This window comes from Anarrhichthys ocellatus, unplaced genomic scaffold, assembly GCF_004355925.1.
Source record: "Anarrhichthys ocellatus isolate YVR2014 unplaced genomic scaffold, GSC_Weel_1.0 scaffold2, whole genome shotgun sequence".
NCBI lineage: Eukaryota > Metazoa > Chordata > Actinopteri > Perciformes > Anarhichadidae > Anarrhichthys > Anarrhichthys ocellatus.
In genome coordinates this window covers 7,249,563-7,266,462 of record NW_022280032.1, presented here as the reverse complement: position 1 = coordinate 7,266,462, position 16,900 = coordinate 7,249,563, and the positions used below count along the sequence as shown (strand labels likewise).

Here is a 16,900-nt window from a genome sequence, read left to right as displayed (position 1 = left end):
CCTGGAAACATCAGGCGTTATGGGTTTACTCCGTTTAGATCGGTGGATATTCGAGAGCTCTTAAAGCTCGAGATGAAACTTGCCTGGTTCAGCGTGTCTCTTAACACACGTGTTCACAGGAGGAAGATAAGTATTCAAAGCAAAAGACGGGCAAAAACATTTTTAACAAGTATTAAAAACACAAAGCCAAGCATAACCACATGTTGTGATTACAGCTTATGAAAAGGACCAAACACTTGGATAACATGCAAGTTTAAAAAAAATTATTTATAATATGATACAAGGATATTTTGTGCAAGAGGCTTTGAAACCTGTACATTATGAACAAAGCACTTAAAATGCAAGAGCAACCTGAAAGCAGAACACGGCTACTAAGCCATGATTGTGGCAAACGGCTAACTCAAGATACTAGCTGTATTATACAAATGGTTTCCACCAGTATACAATAACTGTAAAGGAGATTACATATGTATATAAAGTGCAGAAGAAACAAACACTTAAAGCAAAGACCTGAAGTGCTTTGTGACTGAGTATGAACCCACCACCACATGCTGAAAGCCCTCTCATCATATGGCCGGGCGGTTGGGTGAAAATGTAAAAACTTGGCAGGGCGGCATCACAAACTGTTGGCAATAGTTCAGTTGCAGAATATATACTGTATTACAAAATGTATGAAAGGGCTACCACTCTGTGCAGCAGTATATTCAATCTTCTTGAATCTGACCAGTTGTGAAAAAGTTTGCTAAAATTCCCCATTTTACAGTTATAAATAGACACGTGTTTTCTGCTGAGGCATAGCACCATGCTCTCATTTTTCAACCTTGAATATGAAATCACCTGAAATAAGTGAGGAGTTTCATTCTTATTTCAGGGGAATAAGACGTCTTTGACATTAAGGATATAAGAAAATATATGCACTGTTAGTGACTAGATTACATGTTTTGTTTATAGTTCATAAATCTGGTTTGTCTCTAATAATGTTTCACGGTTATAAAAAGCAATGAATGCAGCATCACAGTTGAGTCTCAAGATTACAGGAGAGCAAAGAGGCATCAAGCGGTCCGTCAGACTCTGTCCAGCGCCTCTCCGTGTCAAAACAAACAGCTGGGGTTTCTGGGAGATTATCTAGGTGTGCTGGGAACCCTGTTGAAGGATGACATAAGCTGTTGGTAGCTGGACTCGTGATTGAAACCAAAGACTGGGTGAATATAATTTAACATGCAATGTCAGCGTGCAATTTGGATGCTATAGAACAGTGACTTTGGTCCTTACCGAGTTGGTTCTTTTACGCTTCCAGCAGTCTGGATTGATTCGTTTCTGCTCCTCAGCCAGAGCCTTGGCCTCCATGGTGTACAGCCTCCTCTCCTCATTCTTCATCTTCTTCCACTTGTCACCCAGGATGACACTTATGGCTCTGAGTGCAAGGTGAGAGACGAAGGATTAAGGACTTGCCCTTTTCAGAATGTTGTTTGTTTTAAAAGTCACATGATATAAAAATATCATCATATAGCATGCAATACAAGTTCCATAAACATTGTCATGGTTTAGTATGTCAAGAAAAATGTCACAGTGCAGTATGTGGTGAACAAAAATTAATAGTATAGTATGCCATCCATCCATCCATCCATTTTCCTCCGCTTATCCGGGGTCGGGTCGCGGTGGCAGCAGGCCAAGCAGGCTGACCCAGACTTCCCTCTCACCGGCAACATGTTCCAGCTCATTCTGGGGGATCCCGAGGCGTTCCCAGGCCAGCTGGGAGATGTAAATTCTCCAGCGTGTTCTGGGTCTTCCCCGGGGTCTCTTCCCAGTTGGACCTGCCTGGAAAACCTCCAGTGGGAGGCGTCGAGGAGGCATCCTAATTAGATGCCCGAACCACCTCAGCTGACTCCTTTTGACGCGAAGGAGTAGCGGCTCTACTCCAAGCTCCCTCCTGATGACCGAGCTCCTTACCCTATCTCTAAGGCTGAGCCAGGCCACCCTACGGAGGAAACTCATTTCGGCCGCTTGTAGCCGCGACCTTGTCCTTTCGGTCACGACCCAGAGTTCGTGACCATAGGTGAGGGTAGGAACGTAGACCGAGTGGTAAATTGAGAGCTTTGCCTTCCGGCTCAGCTCCCTCTTCACCAAGACGGTCCGGTGCAGCGCCTGCTTTACTGCTGCAGCCGCACCGATCCGCCTGTCGATCTCCCGCTCCATCTTACCCTCACTCGTGAACAAGACCCCGAGATACTTGAACTCCTTCGCTTGAGGTAGGCACTCCGTCCCCACCTGGAGGGAGCAATCCACCGGTTTCCGGCAGAGAACCATGGCCTCAGATTTGGAGGTGCTAACTCTCATATCCGCCGCTTCACACTCGGCTGCAAACCGCCCCAGTGAATGCTGGAGGTCATGATCCGAGGAGGCTAACAGGACCACGTCATCTGCAAATAGCAGAGAGGCGATCCCGAGACCCCCGAAACTGACGTTCTCCGCCCCCAGGCTGCGCCTAGATATCCTGTCCATGAAAATCACGAACAGGACCGGTGACAAAGGGCAGCCCTGGCGGAGGCCAACACCCACCGGGAACGTGTCTGACTTATTGCCGAGAATGCGGACACAGCTCCTACTGCAGTCGTATCGTATAGTATAGTATGCCATTAAACTGAAATGAAAAATGTCATGAAGAAAGGCATAGTATAGTGTGAAGAAATGTCATACAAAATGATATGATAGTATGCTGTAAAAATATGTCAATCATTGTATAGTACTCAATAAAATGTCATTTTAAGATGTCAGAAAAAAGTTATAGTATAGTAAGCTATAAAAATGTAATGACAAAAATCATAGTATGTGATTTACCGTATGCCATAAAAATGTTGTTGTATAGTATTAAAAAAAATTGTTCTAGTATAGTATGGCATAAAAAGTCAATTTATAGTATGCTATTAAAATGTCCTATACATCTTACATTAAAAGATGAATGTAATGGTCCGATGTCCCCTTTGGTCACAGAAACACTGACGCAGTGTGTTTGGTAAAAGAGATGTCATTATTCTAGCGTGTGCCTCGTGCTACTACGTACATTACACATCCAGACTAAGGCGGAAGGTGAATGTGACCCTACTTTAAGATGTGACACAGTAATATAAAAAACTCATGAACCTAAATTAGATAATTCTGCATGGCAAAATAGTATGAATGAGTGCACTGGGTCTCAATGAGTCTTGCGTACCGGTTGTCCTTCCCAGGATACAGCTGCGTGTACTCCACTCTGTACTTCTTGGCGAAGAGCATGAAGGCATTCATTGGGCGCTTGCATCTTGTAGGCGTGGCAACAATGGCTGTCCCTGAGGTCTGGCTCCTGTTTGATTTGCCAGTAGAGGATTGTGGGGAGCTGGAGCGCTCAAGTTTATCACAGTCTGGACTGACAGCGCCCCCGCTAGACAGGGAGGTCTTGCGCTGACGAGCCATGCTGCTGAGAACATACACTGCCGAGGAGTCGAGTGGGGTGAAGTCATAACTGCAAAGGGAAAGAAGGAAAAGAGAAACAGACTTTAATTTGGTCTTTTTCTAGTTTGTCGCATTTCATTTGCAAATTTTTTTCCAGTGTTTTGTTACAAAAAGTCATCTTGTCACTTCAAAAAATGTAGACTTTTTAATTTCAATTTCTCTCATTGTAAAAAAAAAATAAAATAAAGCAATAATACAAATACTTGACTTACTTATATTGTTGTATTAAATATCACTTATAAGCACTTCAAGTCTCTTCATTACACAAATCCAGATGGCATGAGTTACAGGAGTGTACCTTCTGAAAGTGTCAAAGACGACAGAGTCATCGCAGTTTATGGCTTCTGGGTGGCTTGGTGGCAGGCACACATTGCCCAACTGCATCTCATAGCAGGGGATGCCATGGTGCACCACAGTAAGGCTCGGATAGAAGGAAGACCAACCTGAACAACACAGATGGTAGATTACAGATTACTTTTATCATAAAGATGTTTGTATAAAGAAAAAAAATATTATTTTAGTATTTTGCAAACATTTGGTTCTGTTGGCAAAAGACCACTTTCATATCAATAAAATCTGTTTATTGACATCATTTTGCTTTTGTTTCTTGCCAACAAAGCTGACTTGTTATGTTTTGTGAGAGAGAACACGACCTGCAGTTGATATTTTGTCCTTATTTTGAACAGAAATAAACTAAGAAATGTCTTGTTTTACCTTTATTTTTTACAAAAAATGGGTGATCCAGTCGGCATTCGGCTGTTAAAAGGCTGTCATCGGGTGAGCCAGGGTCAAAGGTCAGCTTAAGAACGGCCTGGCCAAAAGATACAGTCTCTTCGTGGCTCACCAACTTCAGACCCCCTGTACCGTATCTCTGTGAATGAAGCAAAAGACCAATGAGAGGAGTCTTTCCTCCAGCAAGATGAGGTAGTTAGACACACGACCAAAAACAACTTGAAGCCTGATTGCCTGAAAACTTGGTTTCTAAGATACTAAATGAGACCACCACTGTGAGTCACCAAGGATGTTATTCTGCATGTTTTACTTATGCACTCAGTTACTCCCTTTCAGTACCTCTTCTGTTAGCCTGGCTGCCACCTGGTGGCCATTACAAGCAATTGTCACGGCTACTAACATTACACTGAATCATGCACTCATTTAGTCAGCGATGCAGCAACACTTAATGTGTACACAGCAGGAACGTATTCCAGAGCATAGCAGATTCTTATTAAATATTCTAAGACATCCTAAATACTCTATTTGTTGCCTACCTTAAGAGAGGAGGACGGCATCATGGTTTCATCATCAGAGTCATCATCAGAATCTCCAAGTTCATCAGCGTCCTGCCACTCCACATTAGGACCTCGATGGAAGCGCAGGCGTGTTCCTGAATATCAACACAACAGTGCGACACGATGAATAAGCAGATGTGTGTTGATACTGAGAAGAATGTGCTTGGATGCAATACTGCTGTTTGGACACCCGAGGTCAGAATTTCTTTACAAATGTTTGTAACCTTGTGATCCTCCTGGTTGTAAAAGGAGGATCCTTTGAGAAAAGTATGAACAAAACGACGAATAACTGACTTTATATAGACTGTAGATTGTGCCTTTAAGCTATGAGGCATAATTCTCACCGCCATGTTTTCTTTTTCAAGAAATTCTTTGAAAAAAAGCTTGAGTTTCACTTCAGCGTGTGTGAGTGAGGTGTGAGTGTCTGCATGTGCACTGGTGGACACAAACAGTATGTACACGAGTGTGTATGTATGCACCTTTAAGGAAGCAATGCCAGGCTGTGGAGGGCCAAGAGTGAGACCAGGCCATGTCTTCATCGTCAGAAAAAGATGAGGACATTGAGAAAACTCCAGACTCTGATTCACTGCTGGCCTGTTGTGAAAAATAAATAAACATCTTACAATGACATCAGTAAAACAAACTATTTCAGTATAAAGGTCAAACAGAATTTACTAGGAAATAATCAGTGAGTCTAAAGGAATGGATGATTGTTGAATTGAAGGGTTACCCTGACACGCCTGCGCTCCCTGAAGTGGCCTCTGGACGGGTTGGGTGCGCTACTGGCTAGTGGAGGACGGGCGTAAGAATGTAAACTATTACTGTTGCCAAAGATGTGGACTGGAGATGATCTGGGGGGGGAAAAATGAAATTGTCATGAATATATATCATGGTTATATATGGTGATACTTCATATTTTTTAGTAACTCATAAGTGATATTTATAATCTACAGACAGCAGAATGTAACCCTGTTGGTGGGTATTCAACAATACAACATTAGTTATATATAATGAATAAAATATAATGAGCCATTCACTTTAATGACTGCAAAAAAACAACGTAATATCAGAGGATATTTCATTACACAAGTTATGTAGCGATACTAGCGAACTTTGTGGAATACATAGTGTGCCATTTTCTTACTGGGGCTGTCAACTTCTCTGCGAGTTTATATTATAAGAACTCATCTGACTTTGTTTATTTTCATGTTAGGTCGTCTTGGTGCAAACCTCTTATGTGGGGCGCTCTTCTGCAGGGAGCTCTGAGGACTGGTGGCAATGTTGGCCAGCTCAGTGAGCCAGTTGGTGCTTAGGGAGCAGCTAAGCTCCTGGTGAGACACTCCTGCTCCGACCTGATATAGCCCTGGAGACCTCTGGTCCTCCTCCACCTCCTGCAGCTCTGGCATGTCATCTGGGGAGAAGTCAACAGTAACATCCATAATTAAAATGTGCAAAAGCTCCGTTTACTTCATTATAGAATGTGATTGCTGGTGTAGGAGTTTACCATAATCCATGTGGCACCCAGGTGAGGAAGGCAGGTCCTCGTTGCACTTGAGTCGATCAAAAGACTCGTCCATTTTCACAATGTTCTGCTATTTCCTGTTTTGTTTTATTCAAAAACAGGCTTTATGTTAGTTTACTCAGCTTCCACTGCCACATCAGCTGGTTTTATGCAAAACAAAAAGGGACCAAAGCAGAGCTTTCACAAACTAAGTGAAACTCATTCAAATGAAAGAAGATTCTTTGTAATTGCATACATAGGGGTGAATGGTGGTATGCGGTTTTTAGATAGTAATGTGGTTGCATTAAGACATAAAGTAAAACCTTTAACATAATGCTCATGACAGGTAAAATGTTTCTGAAATAAAAGATATCCCAGATAGTATGTGATAACCTCAAGACGTGTCAGATTCGACATCAATAAAAAGGGATAGGTAGGCAGCCTTAAGGGAATCCTTTGTCTCTGAATCGCCAGTAGGCTATACCTCTGTGACTAGTCATGTGACCCGCTGCGTGGAGGCCTTGTTTATAAACTTAAAAAAATATGTTGGCACATGCGTACCAAAGCCCATTCATTCGACTGCGTAGCAAAAGTGAAAAAAACAGCTGAAATTCCTTTTGAAAAGTGTCTTACGGAGGCTCGAAACACGAAGGTGAAAATGACATAGTAAAATATTGTATCCAGATGTTAGCATGATGTCGTGTTTGAAGACGCAACGTACAACAACAAAAAAATTACAAAAGAAATGAAGCTGCGAACATCAAATCAATCACTTTACAAGGAAGAACTAGCTTAACGGTTATAGTTCAACGATCGCTGCACGCCCCGATAAACCGATGTTTATATACCAATGACAAGCCGTGAATAAACGTTTTAGAAGTACGATCATGCCCAAAAGACGGTTTTGCATATCGGGCCTAACAGTCAGTGTTTCCCCCACTCCTCTAAAGTAGCAGCAGGGTCCTCGGTTCAAACCCAGGGGCTGTCGGGCTCAACACTGTAAACAAAAGAATGTCAACAAGTTGAGGCATGACGCAACCTCTCTGCCCTGTTCATAATGAATGACGGAACCCCGAGAGAGGCCCTTCAGCGAGATTTCAAAGCAGATTTTAACCGAAAGAAAGACATGTTTCGATACACAAAACTGCGGTCGGGTGGGCTCGTTAACACCAAAACAACAAGCGTCACGGAGAAAAGAACATTGTCGAGCACACTGGCAATCCACGTCGAATAAGCGCGTGACAACCCCGCTAAAACCCCACGTTAGTACGGCAAAGACACGGATCACACGGCGCTCAAGTTCAATATGTGTTTGAACCTTTTGTTTATTCGAAAAAAATGAAGTCAACTTCCCCACTTACCAAGCCTGTCGCCATCAAGAAACTCTCTGGCATTCACTCGAGGGGTGGGAATGAATGGTTCCAGAGGAAGCCTCCTATTGGTGTACGAGAACGTCAATAACAAGAATCCGAGTATTCAATTGGTCGCTGGTGTTGAGGAAAATATTAAAGGCGGGGTCTAGTTTGTTGATCATCGTGTGATTGGATGAACGTACATGCCTGTTACCACCCAGTAACAGCTGATTGGCAATGACAGGAACAATACATGGTTCTTTTGTATATGCAATATCGCAACTAAAGCAAGTACTTACAGTTACACTCACGTCACATTGCTTTATAGATTATGCATGGATATTTGTCCTCTCCGTTGTAATTAAATCGTTAGTTTAACTTTTACTACAAAATCTTTTGAATGAACGAATGACTATGAATAAGGAATGAATGAATGGCGAATGAGTGAGCGAATGGTGACTGAAAAGCTTTAAAAGTGGGCTATTCCATTATTGTAATGAATAACAATGTGACACACACATATAAAAATGTTCTTTATTGACATGAAAAGTGAAACACACAGTACTTTCATCCAGTATTATGGGTTGGCCTTCAAAAATTACCAGCACTACCTGCACAAGGGGTGGGATAAATTAAGAGTGTTTAAATGTTAAACCAGCTCTACCAGTGTAAGCTGCAGTAAACCACAGACAAAATACAGAAGACTTCAATTATTAATCTTAAAAAGATAGAGAAGAGATACAGAGACCTACTTTAGATTCCTGTTTAGAGGAAACATCAGAATATGTGTATCCAAACAGTATACGTTGTTGGCAGAGGTAGACAGCAATAATGGGTGCCAATCATAATGTATGTTTCACTGACACAAAAACAATTTGACTTGAATTTTACATTAAAACACAGGAAAATCAACAGTTTCAAGACACTGCCTATAATGACTACAGTCTAATGGGGCAACTTATCAAATTAAAGCTGGGCCTATATAATAACAGTAAATATTCAGTTTCAAATTGTACAGCAATGTGTGGTATATTCATACAAAACTATCAGCTATCTCTCTGAAGTTTGTTTTTCTGCAAAAGCATAGTATCAGGCTAACAGCCACAAACACACTTACCAATGATATACAGTGTATGAACATTTGTTCAAGGGATTAAAACTTATGATAAACAGAAATGCATTTTGTAAAAACGTTAAAGTACTGCCAAGTCTACATTCTGTTGTGATCAAAATCTGAAACATGTTATCAAATCAACTTCTTTTACAAATTGTTTATCCGTTTCATGTTGGGGCACTTTTGTACCCATGCTGCCAATGTTAGTGCTCCTGCCAAAATGACAAGAGATTGTGACATATTGGCTCACAATTATCCAGTAAGAAATAAGCTTTGGCATCTGATTTTGACAAACAATGTTTAGAAATTTAGAAACGATATTATACTGTAGGTGTAACTAACACTGTGGAGAAAAGGTGAGCGTTAACAAAAGTCTTCAATATACAAACAATTAATGCGTCTGACACTGACACGTAAAATGTAAGCTTACATTTTTAAGTTGAGAGTCGTGAAAAATCTAACTCAAACAAGCTTTAAGCAACTCTGCTTTGGCCTACTTTACCTTCATCATAACGCAATGTGGCAAAGTCTGCTCAAATGAACCTATAGTCTCATATGGGTTTCTGGCGTAGTCTGTTTTATTTATCTGACAGACAAATGTTACAGTGGATATTCACATTTGTAAGAAAAAGCTGTTTAAGTGATTATGGGGACAAACATCCATACAAGCCTCGTTTTTTTTTTTTCATCCACCGATTCATGGTCCATTGGAGCTGTCTCATGCACTTTGTTGCTCAATCTCAGTGCTACTTCCAAACAGGGTCACCAGCTGCTCCTCATAGTTAGCTATGTTTCTCTTCATGATGTCCATGCAAGGGCCCAGCAATCTCTCAAAGGCTTGGACGTCCATGGCTGACCAAAAAAAATTAAAAAGAAGAGTCAGACATCATTGAACCAGAGTTATACAGAATAATGTAAAATAGTAAGTGGTACACTGACGAGTGTATATGCCAGACGTAATATATGAATAATCATAAAAATGCAGAAAATATACCTAAGCATTTGACGCTTCCCACAGCATATGCTGATGCAGCTCTGGGCTTGTTCGTGACAAGCGCCAGCTCCCCAAAATACTGGCCCCTCGTGCATGTGGCGATATCCACCTCCTCATCCTCCTGGTCTTTTTTCGTCTGGTAAGAACGAAATGCACACTATAACATACACACAAGCAAAGTTTTCTTTCTTTTTTTACATTTAACAATTAAAGGTAGACTGGGGAAACATACTCTGCTTCTTTTCATGGTGATTCTAACTTGGCCAGACTCAACAATGTAGAAGCAATCTGCTAAATCACCCTGTAAATCAAAGCACAAAAATGAGAGACTCAGCGTTTATAAATGCCTCATTGCAGCAAAAAATTAAACGATCCATCCAAGAACAGATCATAAAGAGATTGATCACCTGAGCAATGATCTGCTGTGAATCGTTGTAAACCTTGGTGGATATTACGTCCACTACCTTCATTCTCTCTGAGAGCTGTGGATGAAAGGATGTTTGGTTAACAATGGTTTCACTGTATATGCACGCTGCACTTTCTTCACACTGGAGGACAAAGCTAATCTTACCTCTAAAGATGTAAGCAGTGGTAGCGTTTCAATGAATGCCTCATACAGCCTCCTTTTCTTGGCATTGGTCTTCACTATAATCCTCCTGAATGTCAGACGATCCTGAAACACAGATTTAAAGAAGAGGACAACGTTCAGGTTCAGCAATATGTTGGATGACAACATGCAGTGGTAGAGGATTACAGATTGTACTGTAGGATAGGGTTCTCAACCTTTTGTAACCTAAGGACCATTTCTGATTGCAAATAAATACGAAAGAAAACATAACATGACCAAAAAAAAGGAGTGTTATGCCATTGTCAGCTGTAATGACCAAAATGAATATTCTGCTTTCCTTCACCCATCACCGCCTGCCATTATAATCCGAATGTAATATATTAGGGGCCTTCTTTCCCTCACCACACGCCTTGGAGCTTTTACTGGTCCAGGCTTGTATCCAACATCACTTAAAAGACTTTTTTGTGTCACTGCATCGGAGGAGGGAACGATAGCTTGCTAACAGTGGCAATCAAATAGTGTTCAAATATGCTATTCAAATATAACTGGTAATCGAAATAACACTTTGTGTGAATACATTTTTTTAGTCATGTGAATTGTAGAGTACATTTTGCTGTACATAGAACAAAAACAAAGTTTTACATTTAATCTAACCATTTGGCACTCCCTCTGCAGCCCACTAGATAGCGCTCTGGCTTACTGGTTGAGAAAAGCGGCTGTAGGAAACAAAGGCAATTGACTAGAGCGTCCTCTAGCGGGGGGGAACTTCCTACCAAATGACAAAGGAGGCTCTGACATTGTGGTAAAGTGGTCAGTAGAGTCAGTCCTAGGCCCTACGACTTAACGTACTGGAGCTTTTATATCCTACCAGGCTGCCACAAAGTTAACTGTATACAACCTGAATTCCAGACCTAAATCAGACTATGATTAAAGCTTCTTCTGTAAACTGCGTTTTGCTCCGTGGCATTTCAGGATCACTGTCCCTCCTCGACCTCAGAGGATTGCTTGTACACTGAGTCAAACACACACTACAAGTACGCAAGTGGATACAGCTGCAACCTGCCCGGTTCCCTCACAGATGACATAACAAGGCTGTTGCCCACAGTTTCAAGGACGCGACCCTGGCTGAGTCATTAATAAACAGGCTGCTTCACAGATCAAGTCGCAACTGAATATTGACAATAGCTGTTCTGGACACAACTTAATTAGTTAGATGTAATTATATAAATAACAAAAAAGAAGTAGGGAGGGAATTCAATTGCTTTCACCCTGACCTTTGTCTTCTCCATGATGGTGTTGACAGCCCCAGCTTTCACATTTTGATCATTTATCAATTATTAACCCGAGTTCATCTGAGGTGTATACTTGCTAAAACAGACGAAGTTTAGCCTTGTTTGTCTGAGCTGATCTGACATCTGAGCTCCGAATGGGAATCAATTTCTTTTTTTATAGGCCTGTAGTGTATTTCTTTTTCATATTAACTTTGCACATTCATTAGGATGCATTAATGAACACTCCATGATAATCAATAAATATAAATAAAATAATTAATATCCAGGGGCACAATTAGCACTCTGTCGCTTTTTGTTGCATTCAGTGGGTTTTATGCAGTATGTTACTTCAGTCAGACAACAGATCTCTGATAGTGCCAACACTGCCACAGACAACCTGGATATTTACTGTAAATCCTGACGACACAGCTTGTTATGAAAACCTGAGCGTGCAGCCAACTGTGCTCTCACATGGGGATTTAATGGTTTACTCACTAGGCACCAAAGGGCTCCAGGCGAGGTGGCGATTATTGTGGCTGCCCTGGGGGTGTTGTACATCAGCGCCAGTTCTCCAAAGCTGCCTCGGTTGTCATAGCAGCCTACCAGCTTGTCTGTGCCATCAACCTTCACGAAAATGTTAAACATCCCGCTGAATGAAAACACAACGGAAAAACTATCAGAGGAAAATATACACACAGGTCAGCAATAATGGTGTCTCCTGAAATCTTATGTCAGCAGGAAACATATATAGTATAGGCAGTATTTCACAAATAAAAATGTTTGAAAGAAATGATATATAACGATCAATGAACTGATTAAAAAGCGATGAGTAAGCCATGTTGTGGAAGCCACATGAAAGATCACCTTTCAAGAACATAAAAGTTGTCCCCATCATCGTCTTGATCAATGATGTGCTCCCCTTCAGTGCAGAACTTCTCAAACATAGCATCCAGCACCTGAGACATCTCTTCCTGCGACGGTGTGAAATATCAATCAAATATGTGAATCTCAAGTGTTGAAACAATCATGCAGAATACACATAGTGTGCTGTTTCAGCTACTTGAAAATAAGCATCTTTCCAAATCATGCATAGTGTACTGAGCTGTGGCAAAAAAAGCTGCTGGCCTCGGGCCATGTTCCCCTTTGTGTAATTTCAGAGATGGCAGAGCACAAACCAGAGGAGTACAGAGTGCTTATGGAACAATCCGCTCACCGGCTCCAAAGTCTTGAACAGAAGAATGTCCCAACAGGCTTCCTGTAGTCTCTGTCTCTGCTCATCGGTTTTGGGGTGGATGACCTGCAAATTGAAGCGCAGGTCTTATGATATGACCCTATGATGGCCTACACGTTAAAGTATGCAGAATACTTTGTAATGCTGACTGTCTGGTTCAGATTCAGAGCTACAAGTCGAACTGTTTGGAAGAATCAACAATCAATATTAAGAAACACAGTTTACCCATGGCTCTTTATCGTCATCATCTTCATCAGGATTGAACGCTTCAGCACACACTGCATGACAGAGATCAACAAATGAATCAGCTACAGACACTCACTACCAAACAGCAAATTCATCCAGAAATTCAAATATCTGCCAAAAGACAGAACCTTTTGGAAAGAAAAATGTTAACTCAAATACTTAAAAGAGAAAGCAGCAAAACTTTCATCCCAGTCGAACAACAAAAGCCAAATCCTCGGGAAGATTCAGCAGTTTCACGCAATGAGTCTTTTCTGGGGATGCTGTTATAGTGGGGCCCCTCATACCGCATTCCCTTCCTGTGTTTTAATGGCAAGAAGAGTAGCCAAACTTTTACTTGAATAAACCGAGCTACAGGACTCAAATTGAAAAATGATTTATGTTTTAAACTAACAAATATGCGATATGACAACTGTCACAATATGACAACTTCCAAATCCAAGCTAAAGACCTACCTGGTTACCCTAAATCTCATTTGTCAGTTTAGTTTCATTGCTTTTATTCTGTGTGCTTTTGTTTGCTTGGTTGGTTGTGTGCATCATGTGTTTCTTGTATAATCTGTAAAGCACTTTAGGTTGCCTCTGTGTATAAAATGTGCTTTATAAATAAATTTGCTTCGCCTTGCCTTTGGTTTGATGTTTAGTCTAATATATGTTGAGGGTGTTCATTTTTCATATCAAGTGATAAAAGTGTTACTGATTACTTTCACTGGCTCATACTTTCCATTCAGTCTTATGTTATCATGTGAAGCCACACTGTTACTATTATCATTAGCAAGAGATTATTAGTAGTAGTAGCACTTGTCCTCATCTCCACACCCACGTCACTCACTGGCATTATTAACCAGGCTTGAGACAAGTGGTTTCACAAACTCGAATAAATCAACACTATTTTATTACGTGAAGGACAATGAGAAAAGACAGATGGGTAAAAAAATCATTCGAACTGGAACAAATCTGAAGTAGCCTCAGTATTCAGGTGTTCAAGAAGTTTCACACGTTTCCAGCTTTGACATTGTCCAGAGTTTTCCTCTTGGCAGAACAGACTTAATAAAACAGCCAGAATGACTACTCACCTGATGCTCTTCTGATGAATCTATTTATTACCGGGGCTGCAAAAAGCACAAAGATATACATCAACAGGTTAGAATTCATTACAAAATAAATCTATCTCACAGTGACCGAGTCATTACTGAAAAGGGTTTAGGGTTAAAGCACTGTGTTCTACATGTGTAGTAGTGGAGTCCACCCAGTCCTGTGCTCATTAAGGAGCCATATTAATTCGGGTAAAGCCTGAATAAGGACAGCTGCTTTGAAGTGCGCTTGAATCAAATTTGAATGACAAATAATTAAAATGTAAAACACAGCTGAGCTCCAACATAATAGTCTGGGTATGAAATATACATAGGAGGTCTCATCCATTAATAGCCGTCCAGCCAGTGTTGTCCGAGGAGGCTCATTGGAATATGAGGTGTGATGGGCACAATCTTAACCCAAAAATACAACAATAGTTAGATGAATGAGTGCATATAGTGTACTTGTCCTTATGTAACCATTGCAGACAGCCTTTGCAGACCCCACCACTCATTGGGATGCTGTGTCAGAGCTCTGGGTTGCTATGCTACTTGCTGCACCCTATGGCACTACTGCACCGGCCATTCTGTTCAATATGACCACAGTTTAGGAAGCACAAATTAGTCTAGGGGGGTAAAAGGTCACATTTTGCATTGCTTGCATCATAGCAGAGGCTAAGTTTTCCCACATGCATCTGCTTTGATACATAATGATGGTATAGGCCCATCAGGCCTGCACCTGAAACTGAAAATGTTGAAATGACTTGGAGATGCAGGGTCCGTCTAGAAAACGCACAGTCCCTTTGAGCTGCTGTGCCTTAATGCTGTCCTCATCACACACACAAACAACAACGTGTCTGCACAGACGAAGACCAAGACACCTTCATTAACCAGCATTCAGCCTCCGTGACCATATATGGTAAATAACAGAGCCGTGGTGGATGCAAGGTGGCGAGCTCTGGAGCATCATTGCGCTCAACGAGCGTCTTTTTGTCTCCCGCTGGACAGACGCCGTGCACACATGCTCATTGTTCGAAATGCAGGACATCCACTCCCACTTCCCCTGCTCACATAGCGCAGGTCTACACGGCCAAATCTATTTGCCTACCTATGAATTCCTCGTCATCGTCGTCGTCCTCCTCTCCGTTTTCCGAATCGATCTGCATGGCTTCGTCAATGAAATTGACCGCTTTTCCGGATCTTGGTGCCGAATTTTGGTCATTGCCAAACGAGGCCTCTCTGGTCTCACTTTCCTTCAGCTGGGTGAAGTACTGCAACGCAAACTCGAGCAAATCCCTGGGCTGATTCCTCAACACTTCCACGGTAAAGCTCTGTAACAGCTCCGTCAGTCCTTCAGGAATTTCTATACTCATTCCTATTATCAGTCTATGAATGTGAACGAAACCGGTTTGCTGCGAATTTGAAATAATCAAAAGCACACAGCGGAGATGGGGGAGGACAAAAAAAAAGCCTAAATCCGCAGACGGGTGTAGTCAGTCCACCCAGCCAGCATCCACAGCTAAACCTCAATTTTTCTTGAATGAAAATGGCTCTGGATTTTTCGTCCAAGCATCTTCTTCTTCTGCTGCTTCTGGCTACAGGAAACCCACGCATGTGACCCAGGAATCCATGGCAACCACCTATCCAGGGATTGCGTATGAGCAGCAGCAGCGCAGAAAATGCAGTCAGTCGCAAAATACAAATGATGGGGAAGAGAAACCCTCGGGTGTATCACTCACAGATCGATTTTCACTGAGAGATGAGATATCAAAAGTCCGTCCGTATTATGTCTGAGGTCCAGTAGGAATATATTGTTTTTGTGGCCAACACATCTAGGTTTATTTTCACAGATAACGTCTCACTGATTGAATGGAATAGGCGTATAGAATGAAGAAATATCTAAGAAATACAGCAAAAAAGGTGCTATCATAGATAGTATGATAAAAAATAAAGAAATATCTAAGAAATACAATAAAGGAATGTTTTTTTTTTTTTAATAAATGAAGAAAAATAGTACTAAAAAGGTGCTATCACAGATGAATAAATATCATTAATTTACAATGAGATCAAACATGTAAACAGTATAACCTGTAATGTACAGTGAAAATCTGTCTTGCATTCATACTTAATTCCTAATTATATTTATACAGTAATTAATGGCCATAAGACAAAGGCTTCTTGTAGAGGGACTGTCCCTTTAATAGCACCAGCAGTTTAGGCCCTACTTCTTATTCCAGAGGGAGAAAAATGAATACATCTGATGCATATTCTAATGTCATGGGACCTTTGAGAACATTGTGACTCCCAGGCAAATACTGCATGCTGCAAGAAAGCTCCAATTACACCAAGACAATGTCCTTGTATGTGAAACCCTATTACAATAAAGCTGATTATGAATTAAAACATGATAGTCAACACACTTCATATGGACATCTATGGTGAGTCTTTTACATGGAAACACTGTGACAAGCGATGGGGGTCATTTGGGTTTCAAAATTATGAAGTAATTATGAGTTACAGAGAACGCTTTTTAAGAAACTAGATATTCCTTTACACTTTCTCACTTTATTTTTTATTTATTATCATTCTGTGCCGTAATTTGTAAAAGAGCAAAGGGCAAAAGGAGATGAAGAAATAGTTCTACAGGTTAGCAGCAGGGAATCACTTGACAGAAGAAATCTACCCAAAGAGCACAGCTATTATCTGCCATGGTCGTCAGCCTTCGATGGCTGGGCTGTGAGTCCCCTCCCCCTGCTTTGGCCCATATCTGTCACTC

The 16,900-nt window shown here is 41.2% G+C and overlaps 2 protein-coding genes across 2 annotated transcripts; both read right to left on the bottom strand.

The window, feature by feature from the left end:
* Positions 1–248: 248 nt before the first annotated feature.
* hbp1 (HMG-box transcription factor 1) lies at positions 249–7,701 on the bottom strand. Its single transcript, XM_031864322.1, has 11 exons — positions 7,641–7,701; positions 6,283–6,377; positions 6,009–6,189; positions 5,509–5,629; positions 5,258–5,372; positions 4,758–4,873; positions 4,204–4,360; positions 3,788–3,932; positions 3,212–3,499; positions 1,273–1,414; positions 249–1,143 (listed from the first exon to the last, which is right to left on the bottom strand). The coding sequence occupies exons 2-11, from the start codon at positions 6,353–6,355 to the stop codon at positions 1,126–1,128; spliced, it is 1,356 nt and encodes a 451-aa protein (XP_031720182.1). The 5' UTR covers positions 6,356–6,377; positions 7,641–7,701; the 3' UTR covers positions 249–1,125.
* A 450-nt stretch (positions 7,702–8,151) lies between these two features.
* On the bottom strand, positions 8,152–15,800 carry prkar2b (protein kinase cAMP-dependent type II regulatory subunit beta). The gene is made up of 11 exons (XM_031864333.1): positions 15,233–15,800; positions 14,128–14,163; positions 13,035–13,087; positions 12,792–12,875; positions 12,443–12,549; positions 12,074–12,227; positions 10,311–10,412; positions 10,147–10,221; positions 9,972–10,040; positions 9,740–9,875; positions 8,152–9,597 (listed from the first exon to the last, which is right to left on the bottom strand). Exons 1-11 carry the CDS (start codon positions 15,495–15,497, stop codon positions 9,464–9,466), a joined length of 1,215 nt encoding a protein of 404 aa, XP_031720193.1. The 5' UTR covers positions 15,498–15,800; the 3' UTR covers positions 8,152–9,463.
* Positions 15,801–16,900: the final 1,100 nt, after the last annotated feature.

What these genes read in the sequence shown, in the direction of transcription:
- hbp1 (XM_031864322.1), bottom strand. Translation starts at nt 6,355, where the DNA reads ATGGACGAGTCTTTTGATCGACTCAAGTGCAACGAGGACCTGCCTTCC. An exon ending in TGGGTGCCACATGGATTATG is followed by an intron (nt 6,190 to 6,282) that starts GTAAACTCCTAC and finishes ACTTCTCCCCAG; the next exon opens with ATGACATGCCAGAGCTGCAG. An exon ending in TGCCGTCCTCCTCTCTTAAG is followed by an intron (nt 4,361 to 4,757) that starts GTAGGCAACAAA and finishes CTTCATTCACAG; the next exon opens with AGATACGGTACAGGGGGTCT.
- prkar2b (XM_031864333.1), bottom strand. Translation starts at nt 15,497, where the DNA reads ATGAGTATAGAAATTCCTGAAGGACTGACGGAGCTGTTACAGAGCTTT. An exon ending in CTGGAGCCCTTTGGTGCCTA is followed by an intron (nt 10,413 to 12,073) that starts GTGAGTAAACCA and finishes TCTGTGTTTCAG; the next exon opens with GATCGTCTGACATTCAGGAG. An exon ending in CACTGCTTACATCTTTAGAG is followed by an intron (nt 10,222 to 10,310) that starts GTAAGATTAGCT and finishes TTTCATCCACAG; the next exon opens with CTCTCAGAGAGAATGAAGGT.